Raw genomic sequence first — 25,349 nt, 5'->3', positions numbered from 1 at the left:
AAGAATATGCAGTAAGCTAAGCGAAGAGGTAAGCAAGGTTAGACTATACTACAACTACTAAACGTGTTATTTCTACTACTACACTACTACTACATACAAAAAAAAAATAAAAACATCTAAATTCAACAATTACTTCAAATAAAATGAACAAAAATAAGCATGCAAAATAATTCAAATTAACTACAAAAAAACATGCAAACTAAAAAATTAATTTGAATAAAATTGACTTAATGAATTCTACTAGATAGAGCATGCAAGATAAAGAACTCTTTAACTATGGGGTCATCTGTCTTCTCCAACGTCGATCTGAAACAGATACGGTGGTAACAGATTAATAAAGAGCAATTAGAATTAATTATAGCAAGTATTCTCACCTTAAATAACTGTAGAACATAATGTTTCAAAGTTTGCAGGTGTGAAAAGCAAACCAACTTCAGGAGAAATGCCAGCAGAAAATTTGTTGTTTCAGTGGAATTGGAATAAATCTCCAGTTGCTCTCACTCGTCGGTTGAAAATTGACTGCATAATGTTGGAAGACGAAGACAAAAACAGCAAATCAAGAATATACTTCATGAAAGACCACACCCATGTAGACATTAGTTGTTTCAGTGGGACCAAACTGAATTGTAATTCTCTCATTTGTTGGGCAATCTGCACAAATTGACAAAAAACACATTAATTACACTATTCATTGAGGAAGGCATTAAAACAGCTAAAAATATGTAGCAAAAGGCAGTAAAATATCTGAATTATAAAATGGTGACAACAGTCAATTTACATAAATGACAAATAATCATAAATGAATGAGGTCAATTTAAGGTGTGAACAATAGATATTTATTAAGGGCAACACCATAGATGTGTAATAACCCCCAACTTCTGCTGAGAACAATAGATAATTGCTAAAATGCCGTAGATTCACTTTAATCTCAATTTATGCTATGGACAAGAATTGTTAATACCATAAAAGAAGATTAATAAAGAGCAATTAATATTGTCATGCATTGTCACCTTAATAAACTATAGCCAAATCCACCAGGGCTACCACGGCAGACAAATTTGTTGTTTCAGTGGTTTCCAAATTAATCTCTAGTTACTTCTCTCTCACATGCTCAAAATTAACTGCATTATGTGAAGACATCAAAAGCACTGATGATTTCAGTAACATCAAAATTAATTATAACTCCATCTTATTTGTTGGACAATCTATAGAGATGGACAAGAAAATATAATTAATTACCACTTTTAAAACAAGTAGATCATATCAGGTATATTTTAATGTGCCCATATGGTGGTACAGTTAGGCAGCAAACTTCAACACTGATGGAAAGGTCAATTCCTCGTTAATTCTGCTATTCTGTTTCCATCATTTTTGAAAAACTGTTTAAAAGTTGTCTACCGAAAGTATGTTACAAATATCTAAGAAATTGAAATTTCTGGGACCTCATTTACTCTTTTTAATTGATACTGTTACTTACCAGTTCATTGTCATAAATCTTTCCTTTAGCAATGGTACACTGCTCCATTTTCAATGAAAAAAAAGGCACTTCGTGCTTTCTACGGCACCATATTTACAGCTATGCTCTGGAGCGAATAAGGACTGATACAATCACTGCTTTAATGCCATCCAAAGTTTTTATAATGTTTCTGTAAAATGAAATACTGTCAAGCGGCAATGCATTTAATCTCTGTATCTACCGATACAATTACAGCATGTATCTCACCTTCATTAACTACAACTCCTCCACGATGAAAAGTTAACAGCTACACCGTAGTAGACGTTTTTTTTGATAGCATCAAAATGAACTCTTCCACTATTATTTATCGTCAATCTGTAAAAATGGATAAGAAAAACAAATAAATTACACTATTAAATAATTAAAACGCACTGAAAAGCAATAAAATTACAAAATTTAAAAATGGCGACGTAGCGTCGTTTTTAATACAAAATGGCAAGATGACAAGATTGTACATGCACAAAAATCATAGATTCATATGGATCCATAATTGTGTCAATTTACGCTGTCAACATATAAATAACTGTGATAGAAAAAACTAGAGCATAGATGAAAGAATCAACAAATGTAGTGGCGCTATAAACGCCAATTGACTTTTCAGAAAAAAATTGGATAAACTGAAGTTCTGCAATACATACAATTTTAACAGATTGATAATATACAATTTACATTAATTGTACTACGTATTCTCACCTTAACTAGCTGCAGAATATTACGTTCTAAAGTTTACGCGTGTGAAAATCAAATGAAACTCAGGTAGAAATTTACAAGAAAATCGGATTAGGTAAATAATATACTAAACATACAAGGTATGAAATTATATAGAAGTGCATTTAAAATCAAGTAAGACATTCAAATTGACGCACAATGTACCATTAACAATATGTTCAAAAAAATCGGTTGTCTGTAAAGACGGTTTACTGACGATAGTTGAACGTGACAACGACATAAGAAAATACTGATGGAATGGTTTCATTTTTCAAAAGAAAATTTTAATTTTATTTGTTTGATAGATATTTTGTATGGATATAGAGAAGGAGGTAAATGGAAATGTATTATTGTATAGCAGCTGTCCACGCGGACGCATCGCTCACTCAAGTAGGAGAGAGACAGATGTCGAACGCTGCCGAACGCGGAGGCCGATTGTGCCTCTTTGTCGCTCGTTCCGCGCTCTCGCTTGCACTTTAAGCCTTAAATGGAACGCCTCAGAGCGAGGTAACGCCGCATGAGTCATGTTTTTTCGTGAGTGCAGCCGGCTCCATCGAATTATAAGACGTTGTCACGTCAAAAATAAATACTTAATATCGTTTGTGTTATCTTTTCACACCGCAACATTTTGATCTAAGGAATCAAGTAAAAGCATTTTTCAATTAATACAATATTAATTATTAAAAATGAACTTGGTCTTAGATTAGCAACAGATTAATAAACATAAATTAAGAAGAAAAAGTGCAACATCGACAGAATGGAGAGCTGGAAGTTCATGCGGCTGCCCGAGAAAGAACAATTGAGGTTTGCATGAATTTGCGGTAGTTACCGTGTATGCGTGTATATCAAGAAATGCAGTTACACGTTACACGTCTCTTCCTCGTAGGAGAGAGAGAGGTGATGCGTCAGCGCAGAATAAATAAAAACTCGGTCTTTCGAGCCGAATATAAGTGCAAATTATTATGACTGCAATAACAAGGGGTCCGGTCCTGTCTGGGCACCCCCTGACTCATGGGGGTCACCCTCACTCATCAAAAAAACACGTTTATTAAAATCCTTTTGACCATAATGAAGGTAAATAAGGAAAAATAACTGTTTTATGTAACTGTTTAGGGTTTGCTCTCAACTATCTTCAGGTTTTATTCGGCTATGAATGGAAAATTAAGTTAAGAAATTAGAGATATGTACTTTTAATCACATTCACTAGATTTTAAAGAATACTTTCCAAATACAATTTGCCAATACGGTAGCTTATCAACAAATTTTTGACATAGTGATTATATATCCAGTAATTTTAAAATACTATCTTTATGAACATGGCATATAACGAAAATTATTTAAAAATATACTTGAGCGGTATTGAAAAAACAGAATTGTATGAAAATAAATAAAAGTAAAATAAAAATACTGGTATGCAGTGGAAGAAAAAGTAGGGAAAGAGTGAATAGGAGGAAATTAGAAGTGACTGATTTTAGGTATCTAGGAAGTCAGATAAGTAAGGACGGAAGAGGTAGTAAGGATATAAAGCAGAGGGTAGCGTAGGGTCGAGTCGCCTTTAATAAAAAGAAGTCACTTCTATATTCACGAACGGTTAATTTAGAAAATCAAAAAAGATTGTTAAAGGCGCATGTTTGGAGCGCGGTGCTGTACGGGTGCGAAACATGGACAGTGGGAGCGACGGAAAAGAAAAGGTTAAAAGCGTTCGAAATGTGGCGCTATAGGCGAATGATGAGGATACCGTGGATAGAGAAGGTTAGAAATGAAGAGTTATTACACAGAATAAGAGAACAGAGGACTCTACGGAAATCAATAAGAAATAGGTTGGTAGGACAATTTCTCAGGCATGAAGAAACACATTAGAGACAAAAAAGGGACGTAAGAGGGGTAGAGGTAGACTTAGATTAGATTACTGTTCGCAAATAGTTCCGGGACTGAAGTGAAAGTGCTTCGGACAACTACAGTGTCGTGTTTTGGCGTTGGGGTTTTGAGCTATTCTGTTTGTTCTACAACAACCGCCAAAGTTTTTCCAATCTTCATATTTCGTCATGGCTTCCCGGTCATCGGATTTAAACAGGTATCACAAACTTAGTTGTAAGATTAGATTAATTGGTGCAGATATCCAATTCTTAAAAACCTGTAAACGTAACTCTCTTTTCCCAGAGTTTATGAATATTAAAGTTTCAAAGAACTGTAAAGTTATTGAAAAAATAACCACTTTTGCTAAGCGTAAGTGGCTAGATTTAGAATTGGATTTCTTGTACTCAAAACGTAGTCTACTTGAAATAGAGGCGTATAATTTATTTAAATCTTTAACTTATAATTTAAGTGAAAAAGAATTCAAAAAATGGAGCGATTTTCAAAGGAAGATGTTTTTATCTATAGATTGTAAATTTCATAAAAAGGTGAACATTCATAAAAAGAAGTTACGTAAGTTAGGTATATTCTCCAAACCACTTCCTAAGAAAGTCGAACACATNTCAAGACTGTTATTTGTCCAAATTATTAATTGATAAATACTAACGTTTGCCTTTCCCAGAGTCCAGAGTGATAGTTATTCACAATATTTAATAAAGATAGAAAATGCTATTCCAAAACATAATGACAATTTTATCTGTGATGTCAATTATCTGTAACTATAAAAGGTTTGTCTTTCCAAATTAATAACAGTATTAGAAGTATTAGAATTACCTTCGTTTGATATTAAATCTATGTTAGGATATTTTGTAAACTAGAATTAGAGAATAAAAGTTGTTATAGTTGGTGTTCCGTTTTTAATTCCATCTTGATAATAAATTCGTCTCAACACACACGTATAAAAAGCTGTTTGGTGTCAGAGGTACACAACAGTAAGTTTAAGATGAATTATTGTAAATATTTATGGAATTATTGTATTCGTCTTTTTATAATTCATCATAAACAATTATTCGCTTAATTCCAACGTTAAATAAGTCTTGGTTAAAGAGTGGAGGTACGTGTCCAACCAGTCTTAGGACTGACGACCTTATAATGATGATTTACAAATTTTATTCCCTAGGCCACATTGTTACGTTACATTGTTCAACTGGCGGTAGTCTTCGTGAAAACGTGTTGACCCATTCTTCTTCTTTACCAAAATTACCGGCGACGTCCAAGGGGTGGTCAGTAGTTCTATTATCTCATAGACAACTACGAGCTCTCCAGTTGCGATATGAAGCTTCCATTGGGTTGACAAAGCTTACTTATTCAATATTCTGGGTTTTATACTTGTTCTGCTTGCTCCAGTATATTTAGCAGAAACGAACAATGTTTCCAATTTATCCATCCCGCGAGATAAACACTGTCACATCGGCCTTTTATCAATTTTGTTAGTACAAATAAACTTGGGATTTCCTGCTCCTTATTGAACGTTTGCCTCGCCACAAAGTACCCCTCGAGTAGCCCATGCAGTCTGCTTTGCTTCTAGGACGCCTGCTCAACGACATCATACTCCAGTGCTTGGGCCAATGTATCAGCAAAAATTCTTGGCTTTTCCAGTTGAAGTCGCAGTTGTATGGCATCATCCCTCAATCCATGGATGAACGAATCGATCGCTAACTTTTCCAGGGTATCATTTGGATACGAAATACAAATAAGTCTTGTGATAACTGCCTCGTATTCTTTTGAAGCCGGTTTCTATGTTGGTCGTGAACACTGATATTAAGTGCGCCTGGCAGTTGGAAGTCCTTTAGTTGTTCAGGTAGTATATTCAAAATTTTCTCAGCACCATAATGCACGGTATAGATAAACGCAGTAGCATTCTCCTTTGATGTCCAAGAGTTAATCCCTGCGGCTGTTTCGAATTGTGTGAAGAAGATAGTCCATGATGTCTTCCTATCGAACTGCGGTAGACTTGTGAGTACTTTCGATGGAACGGGGATGTTCCAGCTTGACATCAATAATTTCTTTAAAAATGGTCATAGTATCCTACTTTCCTAGAAGCTGCTTATCGATCCTTTCTGGTATAGTTGTTTTCAGGAACTTTTTTTCTAACTCCGTGTATCCATATTTAAGTTTTTTTTCTATTTCAGCCAATTTTTCTCGCAGTTCTTCTAATGCGGTGGATTTTTCCTTTAATTTTTTTTAAACTTCTCTATTTTTTCTTTTAAATTCCTTGAATTTTCATTTAATTATTTCAATTTTTCCTTCAGTTTCTTCAATTTTTGTCGAATTTTTCTTCTATTGTGAATTTCACTTTAATTTTTCCTCAAATTTTTCTGATATTCTGTATATCTCTTCCCATTCATTTGCAAATACATGTCTCAGGATCGAAGCCAGCTCAATAATGATGACGTTACTCCACTGGTTCTGTACGCGCAGCTCCTGATTGGCCAAACTAACCTTAGGCTGAGTTTTCATGTGGTATTTGGCGGTAAGTTCAAGCATCACATCTTCCGTATTCACTCATGAAAAAATCGTGAAAGTCATCAGAGCGAAGCTGGAGAGGTCGAACAAAAACATAGAGAAAAAGTTGGAAAACTGGAACGAACTATAACTGCAAACCACAAAACTGAACTTGATGGTATCCAAAAGAAAATGGTAAAATTGAACTCCACAATATAGGGTATTCAAATGGACCTCATGAAGTGCAACAGTGATGTTGAAACGAAAGCAAAATGTGACAAAACAGAGGAAAGACAAATACGCCCCCCGTTGTAGAAAGGAAGGCTTTAAAAACCCCAGTGTAATTGGTGGAACAGGAATCATGCGCGACCTGATCTAACGTGAAGCCCGCAGCCAAAACATTATCCTGTTCGGCGTCAAAGAGCAAAACGATGAGGGCCCTAGCAAGAGGAAAAGAGACGCATATTAATTACGTATTTTGGGAGTTTAAACCTATTGGAATCGTTGCAGAAGACATCGTCCTGGTAGAGAGAAAAAAGATAATGATCCTAATCAATCAATGAAGGCTAATAATGGTTTCATTGCAATGCAACAGAAAGAACTGGTTGACATTCGCGCAGAATTGTAAAAAAAACTGAAAAATAATAATAATAAATTGGATTGGATTTACAAAGGAGAGAAATTTGTTTTGAAATTCTGTTTTGACCGTTAACCGTTGTGAGTGTTCGTCTCTGTGTGCGTTTGCAAAACTATTACTAATTTAAAGATAATAGTTTGTTTATAAACATAAAATCTTCATTATCTTCAAAAACACATGGCTTAGGTGAATTCAACACCTGTCTCTACTTCATTTTCGATATATATTTTGCTCTTTCTATTTGCTCATAGTCCTGGTGAGCAAAATGTCTTCGTCACCCATTACCTCGGATGAGGATATCGAACAAGATGACTCTCCACATACGTGCGACATTTGCAAAAAGGAAGTGAACTTAAAAGCTCAAACCAGCCAAACATGCAGTATGTCACAGTTGCGAATGTTACATTCATTATGAGTGCGATGACATCTCCCCTACGGATCAGAGGAGTCTCGCTCGCAAGTCAAACCGAAAACTGCGATATTTTTGCCACGACTGTTCCAAGGGCCTCCGTCAAGTACCGAAAGTTTTGAAGAAAATTGAGTCCATTGAAACAAAAATGGATAACTTTGACCGCTTCACTAAAACGATGGTTGACTTTCGCACATCCGTGAATGAGAATATGAGCAATTTTGATGCCAGGATAACGCGTCAGGAAAAAAATCACGCCAATATCAACATCTCATCCCAAACAATTCCGAGTGTAATTGAAGAAATATCAGAGAGGCAATTTAGAGAAAAAAACCTTATTTTCTATGACATCGAGGAGTCCACGAGCCAAGGCATCAACATACGCATTGAACATGATAATAGCGCTTTACTCTCTCGTCTCTCTTTTTTCGGATCGAGCCTCGGCCCTCTCACTTTTAAAAAAACGTGGGGCGTTTAAAGACACGGTTAAATTCCAGGCGGATTTTACAAAAGTTCAAATCGACTACTTTAAATGCCTACAGAACGACCTAGTGTGTTAGTGTATTAGATTTGTACGTGGCGTGCCGAGGTTGATGGATATTCCCAAAAAACCTCCCGTGGACAGTGCCTCCCATTCAACTGGGGCTCAATCCGTGGGCAATGTCTCCCAATCAACCAGAGATCAATCCGGACAACCAAAAAACTGAGCGACTTCCTCATATATTATCAAAATGTGCGGTGGCTCCGGACGAAACTTAATACACTCCTCGATGCCAAACTCCAGTCAACTCCACCCGACTTGATTGTCTTCACTGAAACATGGCTCCATTCTGGTATTCACGACCAGGAACTCAACCTTCATAACTACAACATCTGCAGGAGTGATCGTGACCCAACATTGTCCCAGCAACAGAGAGGAGGCGGAGTTCTGATAGCAACGCATAACCAATGTATTGTGTAGGGTTGCCATCTCTAAAATTTGGAAATCAGGACAAGACGCGTGAAAACCCCGGATTTTAGAGTCCAGAACCCGGACATGTCAACAGGTTTTTTTAAACATAGTGTAATAAAATCAGTTGGAAATGTCATAAATCACCTTTTTATTTATTCTCAGACCTTAAAATTAGATTTAGTGATTTTTATCATCATTTTAAATGTACCTAACAAAACAGAATCTTATTACAGTTTGTTACAAATTGTTTTAAAAATCAGTTAGATTTTTTTTTGTTCTTAAAATAAAACACAAATTATTAATATACTTTGTTATGAAAACAAAACCTTATAAAAATATGAAACCTAAAAAAATGAATTAAATTTTTAAACGAAATTCTTAGTACTGAGACCATTCCAGTATTCAGTCTTACAATTTTTGAGGTAACTCTTTTAACTGAATAATAATTAGTTTCTTTAAATTTTTATTAGCAGCCATTTACCTATATAACAAAATATCTCTTAACAGAATATGAACTAAATTTAGTCTTCTTAAATCTTAAGCAACAAAACTGAACATTTTTAAAGTTTAGACTTACTGTAATGTAAGTTACATTATTATCAACTTTTTAAAACGTAAAATAACCCAAAACTATACTCATTTGTATCACCTTAAAGCCACATTTTAAATATCTTCGCGGGCGGCCTAGGACTTTAAATTTTTAAACCCGGAGTACAAATGAAGCCCCCCCCCCGGATGCCCTCTAAACTAGGACAAATCCGGGGAAACCCGGACGGATGGCAACCCTACTTTTGTGTAAACATGCCAGTACTTATGAATATCTGTTTGTTCGAGTAATCACCGACGTGAAAAAAATAAATATCGGCACTGCATATTTTCCCCCTGGATCTCATCCGTCCGAGAACTATGAGGAATATTGCAGTACTGTCGATAATTTAGATATTGATAACGATTTAACCTTAATTGTCGGTGATTATAATCTGCCAAAGATTTCCTGGCTCAATGACGTCATAGGCACGACTGCCTTACCTACCGAAAACTGTTTACACTTAATTGAATACCAGGGTTGGAAAAAATCATGATTTTTTTAAAAAATCGAATAAAGTGCGATATTTTGAAAAAATTCTAATTAATCACGATTTTTTTGATTTAATTAAGAAATTAGCAGTATAAAGGAGCATGTTGTGCAAATAATAAAATACTTCCGAAACAATCATGCAGCTAACAGCTTGTACAAAGCGGAAGGAGGGAAAGCATTAGTGCTACCATCAGATATTCGTTGGAATACTATAACTGATTGTTTCGAAGTCTTTGTGTCTGAGTGGCAAAAGCTACTAAAAATATGTGAAGAGAACAGGGACGTCATAGATCCTGATATTAGAGCAAAAGTTGAAAATATGGTCGTAAAAAGGTCAGTGGAAGATTATCTAATAATTTTGAAGCCAATATCTGTTACATTGGATACTTTACAAAGAAATAATGCAAATTTGTCTGCTGCTGTAACAGCTTGGAGCTAAATTTAAAGAAACTGATTTAAATAGTAGCCAAATGTCGAAGTTTCGAAAGATATAAGCAAGCAATGACCCCCAGTCACTTTCTGGCATTTTTATTAGACCCAACCCAAACAGAATTCACACTGACAGATGAAGAAGAAGAAAGTGCGTTGGAGGAAGCGCGAAATCACTATGATGGTTCAGTTTTGCTACCATTGATAGTAAAGCTTAAGTCAAAATCAAAACCATTCTAAAGTGTGATGTTCGCAGAAGAAATAGTAAAAAATGTGACACCACTAGAGTGGTGGGTGTCACAGAAAAATATATTTAGTGAAGAGGAACAGTGAAAAATTTTTCCAGTAGCGAAGCAATTGTTTGGCGCGATAGCTTCTTCAGCTGCTGTAGAAAGAGTGTTTTTCACCTTTGGAATTGTTCAGAGCAAATTAAGAAACCGACTGGGAATTGAAAAAGCTGGAAAACTAGTTTTTTTATTCAAATATCATAATAATGATATTGATTTCTCAGATTTAAATGATCCTAGTTTGTAACTTAATTATAATTTCTAAATCTGTTTTTTATGTTGATTTCTGTGAAAGAAAGTGAAATTAAACTTTTTGATTAAATCATTGATTTTTATTTAAAAAATCATTTGATTTAAAATCGTGATTTAAATCAAAATGATTCATTCATGCCAACCCTGTTGAATACAATACTCAAATTTTATCAAACTCCTGTAGCTACAATAATTTATCTCAAATTAATTATGTGAATAACGATTACCATGAAACTCTTGATTTATGTTTCACCTCAGATACAAAAATTACTAATGTTGAAAAATGTTTAGATCCAATAATAAAATGTGATCGTTATCACCCTGCTCTTTTGATTGCGTGTAAATTTTATACTGCACCAGTTAATGAACATTACTTTTCTACTTCCACATTCAATTTTATACGTGCAAACTTTCAATCTCTTGATGATGATTTGTTGAGAACTGATTGGACTGTTTTAGAAACTTTGCCACTCGACAACGCGTGCGATTATTTTTATTCTACTGTTAATGATCTATTTGATAAACATATTCCAAAGCGCTTTTTTTGGTTATTCGAACTCCAATAGTGTTCATAATGATAAAGTTCTGAAAAAACTGTTTCTTCTGAAAAAACACGCACACTTTAAATATAAAACAAGCGGTCTCATTGCTGATAAAATTGAATTTTCAAAGTTGCGCGCTGAGTGTAAAAAACATATTCGTTTCTTAGAAAAACAAAAGTTAATTAAACTCGAGTTCTCGATTGATCATGATATTAAACCCTTCTGGAACTATGTTAACGCTAAAAAATCAAATCATGGACTTCCAAATATTATGACATTAGACGACAAAACTGCGACCAATAATGATGAAATTGTGAACCTTCTCGCTGAACATTTTGAATCGTGTTATACTATTGATGTCAACATGCGTGCCTCTAATGTCATTTTGCCACGAGTGCAGGATTTTATTATTAACATCGATGATATACATTCCATACTATCTAAACTGAGTGAAAAACTAAATCCTGGTCCGGACGGTATCCCCAGATAATTTTGAAATTTTGTTCTCGTGGCTTCTCGAAACCTCTTTATATTCTTTTTAATCGTTCTTTAACTGAAGGAATGTTTCCTCAAAAATGGAAAATTATAGGGTTGTTCGGAAAGTCATTTCGTTTTTTCCCGACAGAGGATTTAATTGTATTCTTTTGCACCCAACTTCACATTTAAGCCGTATAATTTTTATATGCTTTGAGAGCTCATATAGCAAGGCTTGTGTGTGAAAAATTCCAATTAATTCTACGCAGTAGTTTTTGGTTGGTGCCCTTTTAAATATGGAGAGCGATAAGCAGCATTTTCGACATATCTTACTGTTTTACTACAGAAAGGGTAAAAATGCTGTTCAAGCCAGAAAGAAATTGACTGATGTGTATGGAGAAGGTGTGTTGACAGTACGCCAGTGCCAGAACTGGTTCGCTAAATTTCGATCCGGCAATTTTGATGTCGAAGATGCACCACGTTCGGGAAGGCCGGTTGAAGCTGATAAAGACGCGATAAAGGCATTAGTTGATGTGAACCGGCGAATAACAACACGTGAGATCGGATTGAGGTTAAATTTATCAAATTCAACAGTTTATGACCACTTGAAAGGCCTGGGATTATCCTCGAAGCTCGATGTATGGGTTCCCCATGTTCTCACAGAGAGAAATCTGTGTCGCCGCATTGACGTCTGCGATTCGCTTCTCAAACGTCACGAAAATGATCCGTTTTTGAAGCGCATCATCACTGGGGACGAAAAATGGGTTGTATACAACAACGTCAAACGCAAGAGGTCATGGAGCAAAAAAGATGAACCGGCTCAAACCATTTCCAAAGCCGATATTCACCAAAAAAAGGTGATGCTGTCTGTTTGGTGGGATTTTAAAGGAATCGTTTTTTTTGAGCTTTTACCGGATAACACAACGATTAATTCGGAAGTCTACTGTCATCAGCTGGACAAACTGAATGATGCACTTCAACAGAAAAGGTCAGAACTAATCAACAGGAAAGGTGTAGTGTTTCACCAAGACAACGCGAGACCTCACACAAGTTTGGTCACTCGCCAAAAGCTTTTACAGCTTGAATGGGATACAATGCTACACCCACCATATTCTCCAGACCTGGCACCATCGGATTATTATTTGTTCCGGTCACTCCAAAATTTTTTAGACGGTAAAACCTTCACCTCAAATGAGGAGGTCAAAAACCTCCTCGATCAGTTTTTTGCCAGCAAAGACCAAAAATTTTATGAGCGTGGAATTATGCTACTACCAGAAAGATGGCAAAAGGTGTTGGACCAGAACGGTCAATATATAATTTAATAAAGTATTTGTTTATTATACGAAAACTGACTTTCATTTCCACAAAAAAAAGCGAAATGACTTTCCGAACAACCCGATAGCTACGTTACTCCGGTTTTCAAATCCGGTGATAAAACATGTGCTAAAAACTATCGCCCTATAAGTATACTTTGTAATGTGAGCAAAGTCTGAAACTTTTGTTTTTGATTTTTTGAAACCTCAACTTGATGACATTATTATTCCGCAACAACATGGTTTTTTTGGTGGTCGTTCCACCTTAACTAATTGAACTCTTTTTTCGGATAGTTTCCTAAACTCTCTCGATGATGGTAACCAAATAGATGTAATTTATACTGATTTTAGCAAAGCATTTGATAGAGTGAATATTGACATTTTGGTTGATAAATTATCATCATACAATTTGCAAGGTATATCACCAAGTTGGTTTAGAAGTTACTTAACTGACAGAACCCAAATCGTTAAATATAAAATAAGTAAATCGCGTATTATTAAAGTAACTTCTGGTGTGCCTCAAGGCTCCATTATTGGTCGCTTTTGTTTTAACATTTTCATTAACGATATTGGCTCTGCTTTTAAGCATTCATCTTTTCTTTTATACGCCGATGACTGTAAATTTTGGCGGTTTTTAAAAATCCGAATGATGACACTTTACTTCTGCTTTACAAAAATGGTGTGATGAAAACAAACTGTCTCTAAATATTGAAAAATGTTAAGTGTTACGCTGTAATCGAAATCGTGTTGTAAGTGATCATGATTACAAACATTTTGATTATTAACATTATTAACGATTCTCTGAAAATGCTCGGCTTTATTAAACGGTAAACATCTAAATTTAAATTAACAAAATCCATAATTACACTGTATAACTCTCTGGTGAAATCTAAACTCATGTATTGTTCTCCTATCTGATCTCCGTTTACCGAAAATTATAAACATCGCATCGAGACAGTCCAACGTAACCCCGATAGCCACTCGTGATGATCATGAATGGATCAGACGATTTTGAAAACAAATTTGGATCAAATTTGAAACATATGTTCTACATTCAATGAATAAAAATATATACTAGTAAATAAATGATCAAATTTAGGAATTAAAAATCAGTAAACCAGTTGTTGAATTTTTGCGACAAACTATTTACGTAAAATAGCTGTCATATTTACTAAATTTCTTTCTAAATAAGTATGAGCGCAATATAACGTCATATGAACGATATTTCATGTATTCATACATTTACAAAAATTATCTGTAATTTTATGACGACATTACATGAAGAAAAGTTTATGCAAAAAAATGAATTATTACGATTATACACAAAATTGCATAAACATGCCATAATATTTATGAAGAAAAAAAAGTGATTTTAATTATTAAATCTTTACACCAAATTTACATCACATAAATTGTAAATTTGTTGTAAACTTTTGGTAAATTAAATAAAATAAAACGTCTGACTTGAACAACCGACAGACAGACCGCCGGGTTAATTTCTCGAATTTACAGACATAAANGAATAACAACATAACTGAACTGTCCAAAGAACGGTGGTACCAGTTGTCGGTGTTGCACAGCACTTGCATTTTAATTTCGGCGATATTTTCATAATATATGTAATATGCATATGCAACCAAGCATATATTAAAATTTGTGTATGTGCAACAACTATACACATTTAACACCATCAATTTGTTTAGGCTGTTTATTTCTAACTGAATACTTCAAAATTAGCAATCATTAATTAAATAACTGAGGGAATGTTTCCTCAAAAATGGAAAATTAGCTACGTTACTCCGGTTTTCAAATCCGGTGGTAAAACATGTGCTAAAAACTATCGCCCTATAAGTATACTTTGTAATGTGAGCAGTCTTTGAAACTTTTGTTTTTGATTTTTTGAAACCTCAACTTGATGACATTATTATTCCGCAACAACATGGTTTTTTTGGTGGTCGTTCCACCTTAACTAATTGAACTCTTTTTTCGGATAGTTTCCTAAACTCTCTCGATAATGGTAACCAAATAGATGTAATTTATACTGATTTTAGCAAAGCATTTGATAGAGTGAATATTGACATTTTGGTTGATAAATTATCATCATACAATTTGCAAGGTATATCACCAAGTTGGTTTAGAAGTTACTTAACTGACAGAACCCAAATCGTTAAATATAAAATAAGTAAATCGCGTATTATTAAAGTAACTTCTGGTGTGCCTCAAGGCTCCATTATTGGTCCCTTTTGTTTTAACATTTTCATTAACGATATTGGCTCTGCTTTTAAGCATTCATCTTTTCTTTATACGACGATGACTGTAAATTTTGGCGCGTTATTAAAAATCCGAATGATCACACTTTACTTCAATCTGATCTTTCTGCTTTACAAAAATGGTGTGATGAAAACAAGCTGTCTCTAAATATTGAAAAATGGAAAGTGTTACGCTGTAATCGAAATCGTGTTGTAAGTGATCATGATTATAAATTACTTGATCATAGTATTACTGAAACATCTTGTATTAAAGATCTAGGGATTTTGATTGATTCAAAACTAAGCTTCGACAAACATTTTGATTATATTATTAACGATTCTCTAAAAATGCTCGGCTTTATTAAACGGCAAACATCTAAATTTAAATTAACAAAATCTACAATTACACTGTATAACTCTTTGGTGAAATCTAAACTCATGTATTGTTCTCCTATCTGGTCTCCGTTTACCGAAAATTAAAAACATCGCATCTAAACAGTCCAACATAAGTTTCTCTCATATCTAGCTTTTAAATGCAAAGTACAAAACCCAATGTTAAGCCATAATTATCGTGAGATCGCATCTCTTGTCAAGATACCCTCTCTTGAATCTGCACGTACTTTTCAAGATCTATTATTCATTTATAAAATCTTTCCTGGTCAAATCAAATGCTAAGTTTATTAGATACGATAGATTTTATAACACAAGAAATGATGTACTTTTTATAGAACCGTTTTGTAGAACTAACTATTTATATAACTCTGTAATTCCAAGACTGACTAGACTAGCGAACCAATTTTTTAATGATGATAAATTTCAAATGAACATCTGTGCAATTCGAAATTATCTTCAAACAGTTTTGCGATATGATTAATGAGATCCTAGTATGTAATACGGAATTTTTACTTATCAATATGCTAATGTATTCATTATTATATTTTTAGGCCGTATGCGCCTGTTGTATCTACTTTAAATAAATAAATAAATAAATAAATAAAACTTCATCACTTCTCCCGCCGCTTGCCCCAAAATCTGCCTGAGTGGCCATATCGTATTAACCTCAACAATCTAAGCTGAAATCCTAATGCCAACCCAAAATGAGCCAATAGACGATCAAACTACTTCAAAACACAACTCCTACGATGTCCAAGAGAAATGGAATTCCTTCCATTACACCGTAAGGTCTCTTCTGTTGACCCATTCTACAGACCACACACCAAAACTTGATGAGAATAAACCTTCGATTAGCCACTAAATCAAGAAAATTTCTAAAAGGAAGCTGAGGGCTTAGAAAAATACAAAACCACAAAAAAGCCGAGTGACTGCAACGTATATAGAGCAAAACAATTTTTTGTTTTTTAGCTTTTTGCTTGACAAAGTGGCGCCCAAGTTTGGAATTTTAGCATTCAAAATTTTGTTTTCTTGTTTACGAAAAAATAAGTATTTATCTCACAACTGTTCTTGTTCATTCTGTGACAGACGCAGTCTATAACAGGCATCCCCAAAACCAAGTAGGAGAAGTATATTACCAAGCTACCGCAGCGGAGGCCTTCACAGCAGTTTCATAAACCTACATTGTGGAACCAGAACTTGCGATCGATGAACTGAATACTCCTGATGTCAACTCCAATGCTGGTGATATCATTCTTTATGTCTCCCTTTACAAACATAGATATATGTCGCGCAAGTCCTCAGTAGTCTGGATTCTGATTCCTCCCCTGGTTCTGATGAGATTCCTGAGAGACTGTGCAAAACACAGCTAGAGCCACTAAACTACCGTCCAATTAGCCTGGGCAAAGTCATGGATCGCCTCATTGTCCGCAAGATCCATGACTTCATCTCGGCAAAGAACATCATCCCACCTCAGAAACTTGGCTTCAAGTCTGGCCTCTTGACGACAACAAACCTGATGACATTTATGGACACCCGGACGAGAACTCAGGACGTTGGTGGATCAATGGACGTGAAAACATAGACAAGCCCCCCCCCCCCTTGATACCCATTGACAAAAATGTTACGAGTCAGGGTTAGTGATTCCATCTTTACACCAAAGTCCCACAAGAGTCTGACCTTAGCCCTTTACTGTTCATTCGTTACATCAGCAATCTGGGGAATGACCTGGTCTCAAAGTGGAACTGCTTTGCCGACAACACCAAGCTACAAAAGTTCCGGTGCAGTGTCACAACCAACTCCAAGTTGATATTCACTCGATAGCAAACTGGTGGAAGAAATGGATTATCCCGCTGAATGAGTCTAAGTGCAGTCTTTCACCTTGGGAGAAAACCCCCCCCCCTGTTATGTAACCGACGGTGGTCCTTACAGGATTCGATGTAATCATGACAGAAATCTTGAAGTGAGGCCAACAAATGATATCTGAATCAAAAAGGCAAACAGAGGACTACGTTTATATTGATGAGTTTTCGGCAAAGTAAACTCCCAACTGAATAAAACCATCCTGATCTGTAGTGAAATTAGCATCCGTGGTATGGTCTCCCTACTATAAAAATGATGTCACCCATCTTAAGAGGCCCCAGAGGAAAATCTCCAAGGTCCCTGTAATTTTGAATTGTAACCCTCGAACAATGAAGGACTTGCTCTCATCTTATCAAGATGTACAAAGTCACCAACTACAAGATGCTCCTAAAGTTTGAAAAATCCATCCCATCTACTGTGCAAAACTACAAGCTAAGAAGTCATACGATAACACTGCGTAGGGCGGGAACCCGCACCAACGTGTGTACTCATTTCCTGATAAATAGGGTAGGAAACACTTGAAATTGGCTTCCACTAGATTGCATTGAATCTTCAAACCAGGAAATTTTCAAATAACGACTTGATCGATATTTGCTAACTCTGTGATATTACATGTCGGATATTCTATAATCTTTGATATTGTTTTTTATGAAATTTTTATAATTATGTTGATCTGAACAGGTACAATTTATAATGTATGTGATATATATGCATAAACAGCTCCATACCTGCCATCATTTAAAAAATAAATAAATATTTATCAGTGGTAATAACCCTGGTAGATTACGACTGATATCTACTTAATTAAACCATACAACTTCCTACCCAAACAAAAGAAGGTAATAAATAACACCTTAACTGCACATGCAAACACCAATTTTTTTTTATGTTTGCATCTATAATCACCCTATTCTCACAATCTCATTAGTTATACTTAAATACCCACCAAAAACGTGGTTTTGTTTGGATTCGTATTTTGGGTGAATGTTTTGTCTATAAGTTGAATTAGATTTTTGGGATATTTAAATGGCAATTTCACAACAGCTATCTTTAATTAATGTGGTTAATAACTAATTCATTGTCATAAAATTTTCTATTAACAACTAGAAAAAACGTTTTCTACACTTACTTCGAGTACTGCTACATCCTGAATTGAAAAAGGTCACAGTGAAATAACCAAGCAACTATGCATGCCATTGTAGTTTTAGTATATGTATAAAATATTTAAAAGGCCACTTTTAAAAGTCACTCCACAAAACACAAACAAGAAGTAAGACGAAATACGACTACACGATTCATGTCCTGGATACTTAGATACTGAGATCATCCCCAAATACATATTGCACACACAAGACGACAAACTATTTACAATATGTTATGATCGTCATGGCCAATCTTTGTGAATCCGAGCATTACCACTTACCACCATATTTGAATTCATTTTGATTGTCTCTCTGCTCTATCTATACTCTATTTACTGATTTAAAATAAAATATGAAAAGCTTCTAAAGTTCGACTACAAAAATAACCGTATGTATGACGGGTTGTCTAACAAGTTGTAATATAATTTAAAAAGTAATTATGTGAACAAATTTTTATGTAAATAGATGATAGACACGGTATTAATTTTAGTAATATCCTGTTACTCTTGATGAAGGTATAATTATACTGAAATAAATGTAGAGTTGACAAAAATTCTATTTTTCAGACATTTAAATGTTTTTTCTTATGATTTTTAAAGTATGACAAAGTTCGTTTTAACTGCTCTTCTGCTGTTTAGAAACTACTTCTGGCTTATCTTCACTTCAAAAAAACATTTATAACCTATATTTTTGCAATATTAAAAAATAATTATTCAAATATGGTTTATAACTGTGAGATGTAAAATTGGCACAATGAACATACAAGATCAATATTTTATCGTAGTAGGAACTGTTCGAGGAGTTCTAGGAAGTAAACACCTAATCGCCCTAGTGGCAAGTGGCGTTCTTCAAAATTAATGTTCTTTTACTTTTTAGGTACAAATTGTAAGAAGGGACAAGCTATAAAATATGAATTGAATACCGATGATAACGTCTCCGAGATAACGGCTTTGCATTGGGGTAGAACAGAAAATGAAATAATAATAGGCTATAAAGAAGGAACATTGAAACTATATAACTGTCAGCTTAACAAATACACAAAAACTGTAGATATTTTGAAAGGAAAAGGAGCTGTAGTAGGTGTGGCACCCTTAGGTAGAGACATTATCGTAGGAAGATACAATGGTATTATAAATATTTGGTCAAAAACAGATAATCACAGTATTCCTTTAAATTTACAAGAAGGGAGCACTTTAGAATGCATGACACTAAATGAAAGTAGAATAAATGTTGTTGGCACAGGAGGTAACAAAAATGATTTCAAATTGTGGGATATTGAAACTAAACAGTGCATTTTTAAAGCAAAATCTGTAAGTCAATTCATCATTATCCCTTTTATTGATTATACAAATCAGTTGTTTCAGTTAGCACATGACAATCTCAATTTACCAATCCCTACATCTATAAGAAGTATCTGCTATTTTCCTACAAATGAAAAACTTTCAGCTTGTGCCACAAAAGAGGGATATGTGTTGTTATATGATGAAAGAGCACAAAGACGACCTGTATTGAAATTTATTGAACCTAAAGCAAGCTACACTGTTATTGCAAATACATTCAAAGACAGGTATAACATCTATTTAACTATTTCTCAGTTAGTTACTTCATTTAAGTAATTTCAGACAATGCCTTGTGGGAACTACAAAAGGCTATTTACAGCTCATTGATTTAAAGTTGCCTACAAGATGTCTGAAAACATTCAAATCATTTACAGGGTCTGTTACTGACATTGCTTATGATCCTGGTAAGTCTATTGTAGCAACTACAAGTTTAGATCGGTTTCTAAGGATTCATGATTTAGAGACAAAGGAATTGCTACACAAGGTATATGTTTAATTTTTGACCAACCTGCATTATTCTAAAATGTTTTGTTTTATGGTAGGAGTATTTAAAGCAAAGCCTTACAAAACTTATACTAAGGCCCAAAATCAAAGAAGAAGCTGATGAAAATATTAATACACTCATAGTTAATGAAAACAATGAAGAAAATGTAACAGAAAATGTTGAAGATGTGGATGAAGAATATGAAGATATATTTAGGAATATGGAAACAATTACTGAGAATGTTAAGCGGAAAAATACTGAAAAAATAAAAAAGAAGAAACTAAAAACGTCATAATTTATGATTAAAAATAACCTTTTAAATCATTAATTATCTTAAATAAACTTGTTTTATATGTTATTAAGGTACAATTAATAATAAATGAAAAATATTAATTTTATTCATTTTTTTTATATCAAATGTGCCTAAAAGAATTTAGTAAGTGACCAAGGGGAAATTGTATAATATTTAAGGAGAAGAATGTTGTATCATTTTTACTTGATAACTTCTTCAAATAAGCAACATTGTACAATGATTCACATTATAATATGTTTACTTTTTATATATTCACCATTTAATATACAGCCACTATAATAAATCATAAATGTAGTTAATGGATGTTAAATCGGTATGAAGTTTTTTTAGGCTTACACGGACATTAAACAACAAATATGATCTGTATACAACAGCAGATATTTTAAGTAAAAATGAAATTATTAGATTCTTATTACGATACCACTTTAAAAATAAAAACTTTGCAAAAGAAAATAACAATTTAAAGAGCAGCAGCTCCAGAAATAATTTCGATAAGTTCACCGGTAATGACGGCCTGTCTGGTACGATTAAATGTCAATGTAAGTTTTTCAATCATTTCTCCTGCATTCTTACTGGCGTTGTCCATGGCAGTCATACGAGACGATTGTTCGCTGCAAGCACCTTCCTTGAGGGCATAATACAAAAGGGATGCCAATGAGAACTCCAAGTAGCTTTGTATTACTTCATTATCCAAAGAATCATATATAGACAATTTTGGAGCACCCTGAAAAAATAAATCGTTATTAACACTGCTATGTTTTTTATAATTACAACTTACTGATATAGTAGCTAAACTGAAAACAGGCATATCAGTTGTCTGGTAAGAGACAACTGACTTGAAACGATTGTAGATAATTTTTCCAGAAGAAAATTCATACCCAGAAGTTAAGATGGCATTTGCCAGCTTAACGGCATCTCCAAATGAAGGAGGCAATCGACCCACCTCATTACATGCTAATATAATGTTCTTGGGGAAAAATCTTTGTAAAATAGCACGTGATTTGTCTCCAACACAAATCACTTTAACATTTTCTGCTACACCAGGTTGATTTAATTCGTTTCTGATTTGACGAACAACACTAGTATGCACAGCCCCACATAAACCTTGAAAAATGATAGTGTAAAAAAATTATATACAAAGAACTTGAATGTGTTCACCTCTATCTGAAGTCATAGCAATAATAAGACGTTTCGGGGAGTCCTCAGGAGGTTGGACTTCTGCCTTCTCATAAAACTGCTTTGAGCCTTCACCCAAAGGACGTGCCTGTTTAAGTTCACGTTCTGCACGAGCGTATTTAGCTGCAGACACCATCTTCATTGACTGTGTAATCTTCTGAATGTTTTTAACAGACTTTAGTCGAATTGATATGGCCTTTAAGGTGGCCATACCTCTCTGTTGTGGTGCAGGCTGAACATTTTGACAAAGAATCGATGTCACCACTCCAAATCGACCGAACATCTCGATCTGCAGCAAATATGCAGAGGACTACTTTAAAATTTTAGTTTTTGTAGAGATTATGTAATTGACAATCTAAGCAGTAAATGAAAAATGAAGCCAGGCAAGTTTAAATAAAGAAACTACTATGTATAATTATAACGGGTGAAATTGATTTTCTTACATAAATACGTAAGTTATATAAAATTTAAACAGAAATAATTGTACTGACCTTTATTCTAGCTTGATGGTAAAGGTGACAAATAGAGAAGACAGAAAAAAAGCGAGGTTATCCTTCTCCATAAGTTACTCCCATAGATTATCCCAACCTTTTTGCTTTATGAAGTTTATATTGAAGTTGCTCCATTGTTTTTTTATGGTTATGAATCAAAATGTCATTGATACACTATAATCTCTTATCTATGTGTATGTTCCTATTTAATTTCTAATATGCTTCTAATTTATCTATTTTTCTAATGTATTATAGGAGTACTGAAATATTTAAAAATGATTGTTGTATTCAAGTCTTTTTCTAGAATTTTTAATGTTTCATCAAACTGTAAAGTTTCCCTTAGGTCATTGTGTTTAACAGAAGGAAGGGAAAAATTCTTTCTTGGAAGTTCAGTTTTATTGCATTTTAAGTACTACCGGCGAAGTCTTGCTACGATCCCTGATAAGGTACATATAAATGTTGGAACTATTGGGCATGTAGATCACGGTAAAACAACATTAACAGCAGCTATCACAAAAGTTTTAGCAAAAGATGGTTTATCAATTTACACCTCATATGACCAAATTGACAGGGCACCTGAAGAAAAGGCAAGAGGTAAAACAAATTTACTGTAACATTTCTACTATCATAAAGAGATAACATTTAATAGAATTGTAGGAATTACCATTAATGCTGCACATATTGGATATAGTACAAAGAAACGCCATTATGCTCATACAGACTGCCCAGGGCATGCTGATTATATTAAAAACATGATTTCGGGGGCTTCTCAAATGGATGGTACTATTTTAGTTGTTGCTGCTACAGATGGACAAATGCCACAAACCAGAGAACATCTTCTGCTTGCTAAACAAGTTGGTATAAAAAAGGTTATAGTTTTTATCAACAAAGCAGATGCTGTTGACAAAGAAGTAGGTACATCATTTATTAGTGTCACAAGTAGCATAAACGTATGTAGATATGTATTGTAGGTGCTTGAGTTAGTTGAGTTAGAAATAAGAGAACTCTTGACTGAATTCGGCTTTGATGGAGATAACACTCCAGTAATTTATGGGTCTGCTTTAAATGCACTACAAGATAAAAACACAGAGTTAGGGGAAAAATCAATAAGGAAATTATTAGAAATTATGGATGAATATATTCCAGAACCCCAAAGAGATCTTACTTCACCTTTTATGTTACCAATTGATAATGCATTTCTTTTACCTGGAAGAGGCACTGTAGTAGTTGGAACTGTTACTAGAGGAGTCTTAAAGAAAAATGACAGTGCCGAACTGTTAGGATTTGATATGCAAATTAAGACCACAATTAATGACATACAAGTCTTTAAAAAAAGTGTACTACAGGTACTGCACTAGATATTGTGTTTTTAACTAAAACAATTACCATATTTCATTTTCAGGCTGTTGCTGGTGAAAATGTTGGTATACTATTGAGGGGTGTTAAATTGAAATTAGTTGAGAGAGGAATGCTTCTTTGTGCCTTAGGCAGTGAAAAGCTTAGCAATAGATTTATTGCAAGTGTTTATTTCTTAACAAAAAGTGAAGGGGGACGATCAAAACCAATTCTTGGAAAATATATTCAACAGTTTTTTAGTAAAACTTGGAATGTTCCTTGCAGATTAGATTTAGGTAGTAATTTAAATTAGTTATACTATTTTTAAGCTAGCACGGCATGTGTTTGATATTCGATCAATTTATTATTGTATCAGAACAAAAAAAAACTATTCGATCGGCTGGGAATCGAACCCGGTCCGTCCACATGATAGGCAAGCATTAATTATAAATTTAAAAGAATTTTTTCTGTCTTAACTACAAAATACACAGTAGATTTTTATTTTGTGCACATTTATGGCACAGTACTTTCTGAAAGTTTTATTCCCCTCTTTATTTAATAGATGAAGAAATGCCAATGCTTTTACCTGGGGACCATGGCAAAGTCTACATAACTTTAATGTGGAAAATGGTGATGACTCCAGGTCAATCTTTTACAATAAGGGAGAATAATGTAACTGTGGCCACTGGAATAGTGACAGAAACGTTACCTAGTGTAGAAGTGTCTGGAAACCTAGGGAAACTCGTTTTATAGTAAGACTATTTTTTTTTTGTTAATAAAATATTTGATCATTAATAACTGCCTTTGTAAGATGCATGCATCCTTATATGACTTTTCTTTCAAGGAAGTATAAATTTGTTATGATTTTAAAAATCAAAAACAGAACAATTAAGTAAACTTTAAAGGTTTTTAAATTTATTATAATTTAAACTTTCACACTTTTCATTTAACAATTATAACTATCACTAATTAACAAAATTAAAGTTGTTTTTTAAGAAAGAACTAATATGAAACTTACTTCTATTAATACTCAGTAACTTCAGTTTAATATATCAAAAGTATTTTATTTTTTCTTGAAGGCTGTTTTTGAACGAGCCATCATATAGGCAAAGGCATTTATTTTTTCTGTACTTTTGCCATTATTGTCTGTATTCTTTATGGTAGCACATTTGTTATTTCCTAATGTGAGTAATTTAATTGTTTCATCTTTAGTCTTTTTCTGTTTATTTTCGATACTTTTCTTTTTATTAGTTGTACCTTTGATTACACCACAAAAGCTATGATTACTTGTTATATTCTCTTTGCTGCTAAACTCTTTCAAAACTTCTCCATTTATCTCATTTACAGAAATACTTAAATTATTATTACTACATCTTTCCATTTTATGTCTTTGGGTTTTATGGCATTCTTCTGTCTTGTCCTTTATTTTGTGATCATGGGTCAATTTTATGTTTTGTATTATTAAATCAATGTTTAAAGCAATGGACATATCCATCTGTTCATGGTTCTTAATTCTCTCAACAAATTTTTTAACCAAATTCAAAAGAATTCCCACCTGTTCAGCATTTAAATCTAAAAATAATTTGCAATACCTCATTGAAGTAGACTAC

At 34.0% G+C, this 25,349-nt stretch overlaps 3 protein-coding genes and 1 long non-coding RNA gene across 7 annotated transcripts; 2 read left to right on the top strand and 2 right to left on the bottom strand.

The window, feature by feature from the left end:
- Positions 1-267: 267 nt before the first annotated feature.
- On the bottom strand, positions 268-18,873 carry LOC108733497. Of its 3 annotated transcripts, XR_001937233.2 has the most exons (6): positions 18,588-18,873; positions 1,724-1,831; positions 1,478-1,646; positions 1,011-1,205; positions 375-651; positions 268-306 (listed from the first exon to the last, which is right to left on the bottom strand). It is a non-coding gene; the product is annotated as an uncharacterized LOC108733497 (long non-coding RNA). The 3 variants fall into 3 exon arrangements; XR_001937232.2 differs by lacking the exon at positions 268-306 and having other exon boundaries at positions 313-651; positions 1,478-1,661; XR_001937231.2 differs by lacking the exon at positions 268-306 and having other exon boundaries at positions 313-651.
- A 306-nt stretch (positions 18,874-19,179) lies between these two features.
- On the top strand, positions 19,180-20,822 carry LOC108733528 (WD repeat-containing protein 74). Its single transcript, XM_018464705.2, has 5 exons — positions 19,180-19,411; positions 19,477-19,910; positions 19,965-20,167; positions 20,223-20,424; positions 20,483-20,822. The coding sequence occupies exons 1-5, from the start codon at positions 19,354-19,356 to the stop codon at positions 20,717-20,719; spliced, it is 1,134 nt and encodes a 377-aa protein (XP_018320207.1). The 5' UTR covers positions 19,180-19,353; the 3' UTR covers positions 20,720-20,822.
- A 135-nt stretch (positions 20,823-20,957) lies between these two features.
- Positions 20,958-22,503, bottom strand: LOC108733529 (ATP synthase subunit gamma, mitochondrial). 2 transcript variants are annotated; one of them, XM_018464706.2, is made up of 4 exons: positions 22,405-22,503; positions 21,896-22,202; positions 21,516-21,841; positions 20,958-21,461 (listed from the first exon to the last, which is right to left on the bottom strand). In XM_018464706.2, the coding sequence occupies exons 2-4, from the start codon at positions 22,194-22,196 to the stop codon at positions 21,198-21,200; spliced, it is 891 nt and encodes a 296-aa protein (XP_018320208.1). In that variant the 5' UTR covers positions 22,197-22,202; positions 22,405-22,503; the 3' UTR covers positions 20,958-21,197. The 2 variants fall into 2 exon arrangements, with proteins under 2 accessions (XP_018320208.1, XP_018320209.1); XM_018464707.2 differs by having other exon boundaries at positions 21,896-22,223; positions 22,405-22,487.
- An 81-nt stretch (positions 22,504-22,584) lies between these two features.
- LOC108733527 (elongation factor Tu-like) lies at positions 22,585-24,492 on the top strand. The gene is made up of 5 exons (XM_018464704.2): positions 22,585-22,998; positions 23,062-23,315; positions 23,376-23,750; positions 23,807-24,035; positions 24,302-24,492. Exons 1-5 carry the CDS (start codon positions 22,680-22,682, stop codon positions 24,490-24,492), a joined length of 1,368 nt encoding a protein of 455 aa, XP_018320206.1. The 5' UTR covers positions 22,585-22,679.
- Positions 24,493-25,349: the final 857 nt, after the last annotated feature.

The sequence above is a fragment of the Agrilus planipennis genome, unplaced genomic scaffold (assembly GCF_000699045.2).
Source record: "Agrilus planipennis isolate EAB-ADULT unplaced genomic scaffold, Apla_2.0 scaffold44, whole genome shotgun sequence".
NCBI lineage: Eukaryota > Metazoa > Arthropoda > Insecta > Coleoptera > Buprestidae > Agrilus > Agrilus planipennis.
This window is presented reverse-complemented; position numbering and strand designations above follow the sequence as displayed.

Bases quoted from the DNA above. Each gene is read 5' to 3' on its own strand.
- LOC108733528 (XM_018464705.2), top strand. From the start codon at position 19,354: ATGAACATACAAGATCAATATTTTATCGTAGTAGGAACTGTTCGAGGA. The intron at 19,911-19,964 runs GTAAGTCAATTC...CAGTTGTTTCAG, and splicing joins GCATTTTTAAAGCAAAATCT to TTAGCACATGACAATCTCAA. The intron at 20,425-20,482 runs GTATATGTTTAA...GTTTTATGGTAG, and splicing joins CAAAGGAATTGCTACACAAG to GAGTATTTAAAGCAAAGCCT.
- LOC108733529 (XM_018464706.2), bottom strand. From the start codon at position 22,196: ATGTTCGGTCGATTTGGAGTGGTGACATCGATTCTTTGTCAAAATGTT. The intron at 21,842-21,895 runs GTGAACACATTC...TCATTTTTCAAG, and splicing joins TGCTATGACTTCAGATAGAG to GTTTATGTGGGGCTGTGCAT. The intron at 21,462-21,515 runs GTAAGTTGTAAT...TTATTTTTTCAG, and splicing joins TCAGTTTAGCTACTATATCA to GGTGCTCCAAAATTGTCTAT.
- LOC108733527 (XM_018464704.2), top strand. From the start codon at position 22,680: ATGATTGTTGTATTCAAGTCTTTTTCTAGAATTTTTAATGTTTCATCA. The intron at 23,751-23,806 runs GTACTGCACTAG...TTTCATTTTCAG, and splicing joins TTAAAAAAAGTGTACTACAG to GCTGTTGCTGGTGAAAATGT. The intron at 24,036-24,301 runs GTAGTAATTTAA...TTTATTTAATAG, and splicing joins TCCTTGCAGATTAGATTTAG to ATGAAGAAATGCCAATGCTT.